Source organism: Tetrao urogallus (genome assembly GCF_951394365.1).
Source record: "Tetrao urogallus genome assembly, chromosome: 19".
Taxonomy (NCBI): Eukaryota; Metazoa; Chordata; class Aves; order Galliformes; family Phasianidae; genus Tetrao; species Tetrao urogallus.
In genome coordinates this window covers 8,936,278-8,948,094 of record NC_136832.1, presented here as the reverse complement: position 1 = coordinate 8,948,094, position 11,817 = coordinate 8,936,278, and the positions used below count along the sequence as shown (strand labels likewise).

The 11,817-nt window shown below is 47.4% G+C and overlaps 1 protein-coding gene across 1 annotated transcript; it reads left to right on the top strand.

Annotated features, from left to right (window-relative positions):
• Nucleotides 1-1,574: 1,574 nt before the first annotated feature.
• On the top strand, nucleotides 1,575-2,864 carry ZBTB6 (zinc finger and BTB domain containing 6; the record flags this gene model as incomplete). Its single annotated transcript, XM_079544608.1, has 1 exon — nucleotides 1,575-2,864. One exon carries the CDS (start codon nucleotides 1,575-1,577, stop codon nucleotides 2,862-2,864), a length of 1,290 nt encoding a protein of 429 aa, XP_079400734.1.
• Between the last annotated feature and the right edge of the window lie 8,953 nt (nucleotides 2,865-11,817).

The window sequence follows — 11,817 nt, the reverse complement described above, 5'->3', positions numbered from 1 at the left end:
TTTTGGCTTGGCAAAAGGGATACAGACCAAGAGTTATGCAGGAGACAGCTGTGTAAATCCAGAAGCAGTGGAGATCTAAGAGGGCAATGTGCTGATGAGCGCAATGTGAAGTGCTCTGGTAGATTTCATGTAAGATTTGCCCCTATGTGGAGCAGAGAAGTTAAGAGTATAACAGAGATATTGGAAAAGCAAAACCTGGATACTGCCTCTTCCCTGGATTAGATTAAAATGGAGTGAGAATTACTATAAACAGAATATACAGGGGCAGCTTGATTTTAGAGTAAGATGAACTTAATTGTCCATGTATGTAAAATGTTGTCTTCATTGCATTGTTCCAGTTAGTGAAAGACTAGATCCAGTGGTTGTTGCTGCTGATGCTGCATATTCAGATAAGGACTATGGCAGTTATCATAATCTGTGTGTTAATGTGTAGAATACTATTTGCTGGTAAGTGGATAGTCTCACAACTTAATGTGCTGTACAACGTCCTGCATATCCTAAAAATATCTGGTCTACTACAAAAATATTTTAATAACTTCTTGAATATATTAGGATTTTTATGTTGGCATTTTATTTATTTGACATAGAATTCTTAGAAGTCTTAGATTTACGAGGTTGGGGCTCACCACCTCACTGAGTGGTGGTAGCTCACGTAGCATGTCTTCCTGCAGAACGTGGTGCAGCTGCACAGCCTCCTGCAGGGATCAGGGATGAGTCTTTCCTTATTTTTTCGTTTAGAGGGCCTGTTTTGCGAGTCCATAACTGATACGATTGAAATGTCAGCCTTTCTCCCCTGACTTCTTGGCAAAACCGATAGCTGCCGCTGAACTCCTCTCAGAGGAACTTAATGCTTCCATGGGGCTGGTTGTGGTTCTGGTTCTGGAGCCGCTGGGAGGAATAAAGGTGAGGAGCGAGAATCAGAGTGTGACACCAGCTGAAACCGTGGAAAGGATTGGGAGCTCGCGTTATACCGCGGTTTTTGAGAAGGAGGTGGACAGGTGAACCGCCGGCTCTCGTCACTCACTGAATGAGCGCTTTCCCGTGGGCCTACAGCCGACGGACCGAGCATCAGCTACCTCTCCAGAGACTGGGCGGGAGGCTCATCCCGAGCGTTACCAAAGCAGGCTGGGGGGGCCGGGCCCGGCGGCAGGAGCCGGCGCTGCCCGTTCCTCTCGGCCGCCCCGGGGCCCTGCGCCTCCGCCCTCCCGAGCGCCTTACGGGGCCGCTGCGTTGCTACCTCTCCCGGGCGGGTGGCGCCGTGCCGCTGTAGCAGTGCCAAGTCTTGTAATAAACGTGCTGCTAACTTCCGCACCGCCTCTCATTTCCCACCGGCGCGGGGCGGGACGCGCTGCCGGAAGGGGCGGGGCTTCGGGTGGCGCTTCCGGGTGGCTGGGCTCTGCGGTACCGGCGGCGGAGCGGCACCGGGAGTGGCCGGGGAGCGGGGGGTGGGCGGACGGGTGAGCGGCCGAGCGAGGTCCGGCCCGGCCCTGAGCTGCCGGCGGCGCTGCCTGCGCTCGGCGGGCACCGGCGAAGAGAGCTCGGCCCCGGGGCGGGCGGCCCGCAGGCCCGGCGCCATGGCCGCGGACTCGGAGGTGCTGCGCTTCCAGTTCGAGCAGCAGGGAGATGCGGTGCTGCAGAAAATGAACCTCCTGCGGCAGCAGAACCTCTTCTGCGACGTCTCCATTTTCATCAATGACACCGAGTTCCACGGGCACAAGGTGATCTTTGCCGCCTGCTCCACGTTCATGAGGGATCAGTTCCTGCTCAACCAGTCCAGGCAGGTGCGAATCACCATCCTGCAGAGCGCCGAGGTGGGCAGGAAGCTGCTGCTCTCCTGTTACACGGGTGCGCTGGAGGTCAAGAGGAAGGAGCTCCTGAAGTACCTGACTGCCGCCAGCTACCTCCAGATGGTCCACATTGTGGAGAAGTGCAGCGAGGCGCTGTCGAAATACCTGGAAATCGACGCTTCCATGGAGAATAGCAGCCAGGCTGCAGAGAAGTGCCATTCCTCTGACACTGAACTGAGGAGCAAGGACGATGTTTCTGATAAAGACTGTGAAATAATTGAGATTTATGAAGATAGCCCAGTTAATTTAGAATTCTCCATTAAACAGGAGAAGGGGGATGACTTGCAGCCTGCGGCACAGAGTTTGGGCTCAGAAAGAAAGGACACAGAGACCCCGGACATATCAACGGTTGAAATAGGATATAAGGATGATGAAATATGTATCTTCAGAATGGATCCTATGAATGTACCTAGTGTGGAAAACGATCATTTTCCTCAGCCTTGCACTTCCTCTAAAACAAACTTATATTTTCCCGAAACCCAGCACTCCTTGATAAATTCTACAGTTGAGAGCAGAAATTCAGAAATGTCAGGAACTCTCAGGAACGCTCAGGCTTTTGTCACTGACAATCCAGAGGGGACTTCGACTCAGATAAATGGGTTTCAAAATCTGGACGATTCTGATAATTTGTGGCGGAACCAATGTCCAAAGTGTCCAAGAGGATTTCTGCATCTGGAGAACTATCTTAGACATCTAAAAATGCACAAGCTTTTCTTGTGTTTGCAGTGTGGTAAAACATTTACACAAAAAAAGAATCTCAACAGACACATCCGGGGCCATATGGGTATCCGCCCGTTCCAATGCATGGTGTGCTTGAAGACGTTCACTGCCAAAAGTACTCTGCAGGATCACTTGAACATACACAGTGGTGACAGGCCCTACAAGTGTCATTGCTGTGACATGGACTTTAAACACAAGTCTGCTCTTAAAAAGCACCTAACATCTGTTCACGGAAGGAGTAGCAGCGAAAAACCAAACCTGAATACTATTACAAAAATTGAAATAGACTGTGATTAATAGGTGAGTGGGTGTGGAGCCAGGCTCCACAAAAAGCTTCTATCTGGTGAAATTGTGCACATTCAACAGATCCCCACGTAATGGAGAAAAGGAAAAATATGAGATTGGTGATCAGTCAGGTCCTGAGAACAGCTATCTTGTCTGCTGTGCGAGGGCTGCTGTGCTGTAAGTCCTCAAAAGGACTTTTTAGTAGTTTATTAATTGAAAGTAAATGGCAAAACACAGAGAACAGTTTCATGCCTGTCTTGTAACGTCCCTGAAATGTTCTAATTATTATCTCTTAATGATGCTTTGCACTCCTTTGTTCCAAGGGCAGACACTGCCAATTTTTAAACTTTTACTGACATTGCAATAAGCTGAAGCCTGAGCCGCGACACTCCTGATCTATAATGGCTAGGAGATGTTTATAGATATTCAGCAAGTCAGTCACCCCCCTGTATTCATGCATAATTATGGTGATGTCATCTCCTTCCTTGACTGAACTTTGCTGGATCTTTCAAGAGAAGAAAGGCATGTGCTCATACTCAAGTTGCCTTTTGCAAATAGGGAATTGGTAAAAGTGAACAAAACAGTATTGCATTGCAGTTCATTTTTTTTAACTGGATAGTCTCATTAGAAGGACTTGCATTCAGTTTTATGAATCAGATCTGAATTTTTCCAGATTTCTCTCTCCATATCATTTCTTCTGTTATACCAGTGTTTAGTGCCTGTTTGACTTACTCTGATTAAGTTAGGCTCATTTGCTGAGCTGTAAGATTTGTCTTTGTTTTTTTTTACAGATCTTAGATATATATACTAATGTGAAAACATAAACTGTATGCTATTATATATAATAACACTTGCTGTGTTCATTTTGAAAAGCAATCCATTATATCTTAAAAAGAACTACTTAGACATAGAGATCTTCTAATTCTGTGATACTGTAAAACAGTAACTGTGTGTTTGGATAGCTGTGTTTGTACTTTATCAAAAGTTACTTCTGTTTCATCACAAGCAGTGAACCCCTGTAATGCAAAATCTTTATCCTGTACTTGTCTTTGACTGGTATGTGTTTCTTGCACTTAATGTGAAATGAATAAAGAATTGATTCAGTTGTTGTTATGAGATAGTTGTACTTACATTAGACTCTCCAGTTAGCAGAAAGGAGTTCTTAATCTTTTCTGTATCATGTGTGGATACACTTTCCTTCAAGGTTGACAAATGCTGTTGTGAAACTCTTGCTGAATCCAGAAGTATCACATTTGTGCTCCATAACCTGGCTGTTTTTAAAATACAAGACAACAACTTTTAATGTCAGTTAACAGGTTTGATTTAATTTAATTCTCAGTGATTGTAACTGGTTGTTGTTTTGGATTTTATTTATCAGTTACACGAAGGGCTGGGCATGTACAATGTACGCAGTGCAGTTTCCTGTTACTACCTGTAATGGAAATGATCAGCTATGCCAGCTTTAGCATTATCTTTGCATATTGCAATCTTCCACTTGTTTTATTGGGTATTTTTAAAGTTTTCCATTTGGTTTAATTCAGTACATAAGTGTGCATTAGTTGGATTGTGACGATATTTGCAGGTTCCCTTTCACGTTAAGCTGTATGCGTATGCCTTCCTCAAAAATCATGTTGTCAAAAGGGACAAGTTGTGTTTTCTAAAGCTGACTGAGCCACAAAAATTCATTAAAATGTTTGACTTTGTATCAGTTGACTTGTGAAGGATTCCGTTGCACTGATTCATTGGAACATACACACTACGTCTGCCTATCCGTGTCTTTATGAGTTGTGACAAAAGTGACACACCCAGGGTAAGCAGCTGGTTAAAGTATGAATTACAATCACTTCTTCTACAATCACTTTGTGCAACAGCCTCGCATTTTGGAAAAGACAAAAAAAGAGAAGAGACCACTGTAGTTCAATAAATGCGACAGAACCAGGGCCTGTGTGTGTGTGTCTGTGCATGTGTTTGTTTGTGTTTGTGTGTGTGTGTGTTTCTGTGTGTGTGGCCAGGCTGAGCTGTGCATGGTGCCTTTGGCGGCCGCAGTCGAGCATTTTCGGGGTGCTGCTAAGCACGTTCTCCTGAAGGTGCTCCCTGTCCCCTCTCCATACATGTAACCGCTTGTCATAGACAGAGAACTGCACACCGTTTCAGGAACGCTTACGCCTTCTAATCACATTCGATCCATTCCGAGCGGCTCTGGAGCGTGTTCCCGCCCCGCGCGTCTCCTCAGCGCCCCTCCTCAGCTCCTCGGCCGCTCCCGGGAACCTCCAACCGCGACAGTTTAGCCCCTCCCTCTCTTTCTGGACAGTCATTACGAAGTGATGAATTTAATTTTAAGATAACCACAACTAACAGCAGCAGCGGATACCTGGCGGGGCACGCCGACAGACCGCGGGAAGGCGCTAGCGGGTTGCAAGAGCCGCTCTACGCCGCCGTCTCGATGACGCCCCTTCGCCGGGCGGTGAGAGGACGCCCCAGCGCCGCCCTACTGACTCCCACGATGCCCCGCGCCCCCTCCCTCCCCGCGGCGGTCACGTGGCCGGCGGGCGCGGCGCGGCCGTTGGGCTCTCGCGCGGCGGCGGGCGGCTCTCGCGAGAGGGGGCGGGGCGACGCTCCCGGCTGTCAGCGCGATGAGGAGGCGCCGCCGAGGCCCCCACAGCCTCCGCCGGGCCGCGCTGCGCTGCCCGCCCCATGGCGTGTGAGAGGCCGGGGCCGCCGCCTGCTCCCGGCCCCTCCGCCCGCGCCTCGCAGGTAGGAGCGGGGCTGGGCGGGGGCGGTCGCCAAAGGGGACGCGGTGACCCGGCGGGGCCCCGCCCGCCCGCTCCCCCACCCCGGCGCCCTGCGGGGTCCCGGCGCTGCGGAATTCGGACGGGGAGCGGGGCCCGGCCCGGCCTGCCCAGCGCGGCCCCTGGCGCCCCGCCCGCCGCCGCACCGCGGGGAGGGGGCCGTCCCCCGTCGCTAGGCCGCCGGGCAGCCATTTGGTGGCGGCTTCGAAATGACGGCCGGGGCCGGGCGCAGGTGCGCGGCGGGGCAGGGCCCGCTGTCAGCGGCCGGGCGGGGCGGGGCGGGGACGGAGCCGCCTCGGCTGCTCCAAGCGCTGCTCCCTTATCTCCCTTATCTCCTTTATCTCCCGGCCGCGGCGGGGGCAGTCCCGGTTCCTCCGTCGCACGTCAGTATTGCCTGCGGCCCGTTCCCTGGGGGCCTCCGGCACGGCGGAGCGCTCCCGGCGCTTCCATCGCGGTAATGGTGGAGAGGAGTCATGGTGGAAAGCAGGGCCCAGCGCTGCGCCCAGCGCATCACGGCCCCAGAGGCTGAAAAAAGCCGAGCAGGAAAAGCGTGCCTTCGTTCTGCTGATGCTTAGGCTGTGCCGAGGGCTTTAAGTTAAGGGAGGAAGTCAGCTGAAAGCGTAGTGAACACGAGTGTGGTCAGGGAGCTGTAAGCATCGCTGTGCAGGCAGGGTGTGGAGTAGAGCAGTCTGTACATGCGGGGAGGTAAAATAATGCCCTAGCTGAGGCTGACACCCGCTGCTCAGGTACAGAGCTGTTTCCTTCCATCTTTACATGTGAACTTGGAATTTTTGTTGAAGGAGTTGGCGCTAACAGCAGTTTCTGTAGCTGCTCGTGTGGAGGTTCTCTCGTGCCCATTGCAGCTATTCTGCAGTGTTGAAAACAAAAAACAGCCCTTCAGAGTACAAGGATGAACATTTGTAACAGTGGCAAAGAAGACTTATCATTTCCAGTGAGGACGTACAGTTTACATCTGCTAAACCCAAATACTCTTTTTGACCTTCAGTCTGTGTTAAACATTTCAGAATTCTAGAAATTGAAGTCTGCTTCATTAACAGAGATACTGTTCTGTTGGCACTGAATTCTTAATTTTTATAATTGAATGCTTTCCCAAGAACTAGCTGCCTTTTTAATGAAGTTCTTCTTTCTGCATATGGGCAAAACTTTCCTCAAGAGATAATTTCTTACTGACTTGTCCTTTTGCTTTGTTCGAGGTCATGGTTATTTCTCTGGAAAACATCAAATTCCAACAGTTTGACTCTTAGTTCTTCAAATATCTCAAGGTCTTCATTTTGAATGCTGATCTTTTTTAGTTGAGGTTGTGTTGGTTGGTGTCCGGAGGGCAGTGGTTAGCAGTGTGTGCTGTGAGGTGTGCATTGCCTTTCCTTTGGTCAGCTTTTGTGCTTTTCTTAATGGAAAGTGGTCTCTCTGAACTGGCTGGACAATCCCAATGAAAGGAGAAAAATCCGTATCTGTGGGAGTGTTAAGCTGTTCTGTAAGAACTTGAAAGGCTTTCTGTCCCTCTTGGAAGCAGCCTGTTTTTTTGCAAGGGGTTTCAGAAAGGAATTAGTATTTCTTTAAAATTCTTTGGAAAATGTTAGTATATGGAGCTTCTTTAAAGTATGCATAGTTGAATCATTGCAGTGAAGATGGTGTTTGCAAAATGAAAACACCTCTTGGATTTGAAAGATGTGGGGAACTAATCCACACACGTGAGAGTCCAAATTCTCTGAAAATATTCCTGAAGAGTAAGGAGTTCAGCGTATCTCTTGTTGGATTAATTGTGTCAACATGGATCTGTTTAGAAGTTCCCTTTCTCTTAAGGCAGCTTTAAGTACAACTGATTTTGGTAGAGAAAAAAAAATTCATTTATTTGCCCTTCAGTTAGTTCTGAAAAGTCAATACTGAGCTCCTATCAGTCTGTGGCAAGGGCAAACTCTCTTCTCATTGACGCCTATAAATCACCAAAAACCCCACAGTGGCATTACATAAGTATAAGGGAACATTAAAAATCTGGTAACAGGATTTGAGCTGGCTGCTCTGAAAGAGGAAAGGGCCAGTGTTAAACATTGAGGATACGCTGCCTGGTGTTGATTTGGGGGGGGAGTTGTACCTTGAAGTGAGTGAACTTTGGCCGTCACCGAGTGAACAGTGAACCATGGTTTCTGTCAGTGAGCTGTACTGCTGCTCACAGGCAGTTTGTCTGAGGAGGGAGAGGAGATCTAAGGCTTTAATTCCTGAAGAAGATTGCTGTCTTCTCCTGTGAAGCACGAATGGGTGTTTTGGCAAAACACAGTCTGGGTGGGATGTTATGCTCTCATGCATCCCTGAGTTTTTCTCTTGTTGATAACTTTTCCGGAGTTAAGTAGGCTGCAGATATTCCCAGAGGCATGAATGTTCAGTGGAAAGGAAAAAAAAAGGATTGGAATATCATCTCTAGTGGTCGCTAAAGGCTTTCCTTCATATAGAATTTGATGTGTGATATAAGCAGATTCGCATGTCACAGATATTATGGAATGTAGAAAAAAGCAAGTCTGCTCTGAAAGGAGGATTTATTTTAATTTCAAGTAATCATTGCTGAATGATGCGAAGCTATTATGATTTCTAAGCCTTTAATGAAGCTAGTTTTGTAAATGATGGCTACTGAAGAGAAATGAATAAAAGATTCTAGCCTTTGCAGAGAATACTTTAATACTTGCAATTTGATGACGTGAGCCATGAGCCAGTCAGGATGCTTTCAAAACTGCATAACTTGAGAAGGAGGGCTTGAAAAAGTTGCCTCTTTGCAAAGCAAGCAAACAGCTAATCTGCATAAATGACATGTTATAATGGAGATGATTTTAAAGCAGAAAAGACACAATCTCTGCAGTCAACAATAGGAGCGTGTCAGTATCAAGGACTCTTTAATCATTACATTGATTATTTTTTTTAAGGTTTGTGGATTCAATCCACAGTGGGCTGTACTGCCTCAGTTTGTGGAATCTCTACATAACGAGTTGCCATATTTTTATTTTTAAGATCTCTTCTGTAGAGGAGCCTTTGAGTCCTATCGAGTTGCTCCGCTTCTCATTCTCACACAAGATCTGTTTGCAAGCCTGTCCTTTGCGTGAGCCTCACAAGGGAGCTGGTGAGGAGCCTGAGCAGAGCAGGCTGGCAGGAACCACCGGGCTGCTGCTGCTGATCAGAGCTGCGCCTGCTGCTGCTCTCCCTCTTCCTGGGCAGCTGCCTGGGGGAGCAGAGTTCAAGCCCTCAGCCCTTGCTTTCTTTGGCAAGGGCTGGTACTTGCGTATCCCATGTCTTGATAATGCCCTGTGCCCAGTGGTGTGCAGCTCTGATGGGAAACATTCTCAACCTCGTGTTGAACTTCTTTCTATTCAAAGAAAACGGAGTTATCGTAGAATGAGGCACATTCTCACCGTGCAGCCTGGTAACTGGGGCATCTGGCTGGGGAGGAGGTGCTGACTTTTTTCTCCCTTGCTCAAAGAATTGTGCCTTGGTTTGATCCAATAGCTGGTTAGTAAAAATGCACAAATGATCATTGCAAATGAGGGGAAATCCAAGTCATCTACTTGGACAGCTGAAGGTGAAGCTAAAGTCGTCTTTGAGAGCTATGTGGTGCTTTTGTGCAAGGAACAGCTTCAGCTGAAGATCGAAATTGCCCCCATCTGTACCTGTTTGGCTGCTTTTTTGGAAGGTAGAAATGCGGGCTTGAAGTATTAAAAAGGAATTAAGTTTGTATCTCTGTGTGGGTGAGAAATCTAGTTGGTGAAGTAAGATGTAAGCCAACACCAGCCACTAACTGAAGTGTGTCCCTTTCTCTACTTTTGTGTCATGCTCTTGTACTGATGTGGAGCAGTAGATGTCTCCTCCTGCTGTTAGGCTCTGAGCTCTGGATATGAATGGATTTGAGAATGAAGCGTTGTCAGCAGTGTTTCCAGTCAGCTCTTCCAGACAGTGCAGGGCTCAGCATCCTTTGCAGTGCTCCAGAGCCTCTCCTTGCAGCTCGGTTCTGGCTGCCTTCAGGTTGGCAGATTGGGAAGGCAGGCAGAGGAGACAGGTAACTGCTGAGCCTGGCCAAGTTAACATGCAAATTTGAACCTTTTTCCAAATACAGACGTTAATGAAATGTGTCTGTATTTCAGATAAAAAGCATCTCAGTCTCATCTAGAAAATGGTCTGGAGGTCCCAAACTTCCCATGGGGGGGAGGAAGACCGTAACACTTAGATTAGCTGTACACTGTGTCATGGGATTGGGTAGTTAAAAGTTAATGTAAAATAAGAACATCCAGATCTTACAGCTTCTATCTGGAAGTGGTACAGCTGATCAATGAAGGTTCTGGGGCTTCACACCCGCCTTCCTGTCACTGCAATCAGTTCCATCAAATACCCTGGTCTAAAATAATCACAGGAAAGTCAGTGGCTATCATTGTTACTAAACTCCAGTGCAACCATTTCTGCAATGGAAAAATGTTACTGTATTACAAACAAAATGACTCAACTCTGATATATTATGTAACTTTGAAGCTAGGCGAGTGTTTTTTAGTTTGTCATCTGAAATGCTGCTTTTAATAGTAATACATGTCATTCCTACAACATAGTAAATAGTAAACATAGTTATATATGTGTGTGTGTGTATAAAATTTGCTGTGTCTCACCAAACTCTTGTATGTTTGACCTGTTCCTTTATGTGGGGTGCTTGTGCTTTGGCAAGGAAAAGAAGCCTGGTATCATGTGTAGATGTGGCATATTTAACAGACAGATCAGGTAGACAAAGGATAATTACACTGAGCATATTTTCTGTTTAAAACCAAAACCCCAGTGGCTTCTTGTTTTATTTTGTTTTCTTCCTTTGTTCAGTTCAGAGCACTGGAGCAATTTGTTCTTCAGGAGTTCCTGAAATCCATTGGTTCTGACAAGGAACAAGAATGTGTTAAACATTTGGCTTATGCCTTCTGTAGGAGTCAGCGTGATGGGGAGGAGGTTTGGCACCTTCTGAAGACACAGCCTTCAGGTGGGGCAGTGACAGGTAGCAGCTGTGGTGGCTTCCTCTTGCTGTGGCTGCTCGAAGCTTTGAGCTGAGAGCTTTCCTCAACTGTGTGCCCATTTCATTAGTCTTTCCTGACAAGAAATCTGGAAGTCAGCACATGCTGAGAAGAGTCTGCCATTTCTGATGGAACAATACGCAGAGATCTGTACAAATCAGGGGTGCACTCTTCAAGAATCTGTTTTGCTTTCTTTCCGTGCTGGTCAGGGGAACAACTATTTTAGAAGCCTGTGGAGAGGTGGTGTTAGTTGCACATGTCTGTAGTATCTGTGGAGACTGAATGTGGGTACTGAGTTGGAGTTCTTGCACTTCAGCTACTTAATGAGCGGTTTGCTCGGAGGCTGCCAGTGACCAGCAGCACAGTGGCAGCGGGCTGTGTGTGCAGCAGCCTTCCTTTGCACCTCTCCCCTTGTGTGTCACCATGGCAGCGCTTCCTTGAACAGTCCGGGCTGTGCAAAGAGGAGTGTAAGGCCCTGGGTTTTGGTCTTGGAGCAGCATAGTGGTGGTGGCAGCACTTCGGTGTTCCAGGAATGCAGGTATTTCCTGCAAGGCTTTATGCCGCAGTTCTGCCCAGCACTTGTTGTTGAAGCAAGTGAGCTGAAGAACGTGGTGGGATCCCTTATAGAGGAATGAAATGTCTTTTTAGGTGCATTGGCTCATTTGTTTTTGCAATTACTTGTTTTGCTTTGGGGTTTCAGTGGTTAAAAGATAAGTGTAGCAGTAGCAGGTTAAAGAGGAGCACGTTTTTTCACCCCTGTGAGAGCTTTGACTGTGCTTTCAGACGAGCTGGATGAAAATCTGTTGTCCAGTACGTGTGAATATTTTGGCCAGTGTTAGAAGCACTGCCTCAGCGGCTTTGTTCTTAAGGGACAGGTTCAACTTCCAGTTTGTTTTGTTTTATGTTTACTGTGAATTTGCTCTACTGGGGGTGGGATTTCTGCATAATACCAAAAAGCGCGCTGAGGTAGGCACGTGTTGTACAAGTGTCCTGTTACTTAAGGGGCACTGAATGGTCATCGTGTTAAATAGAATTCCTAAACAGATGGCTACAACTAATGTACAATACTGGAGCACCAAATAGACTCGATATGTGATGTAATTATTTCAGTGGTCCAATACTTTAGCATTAATT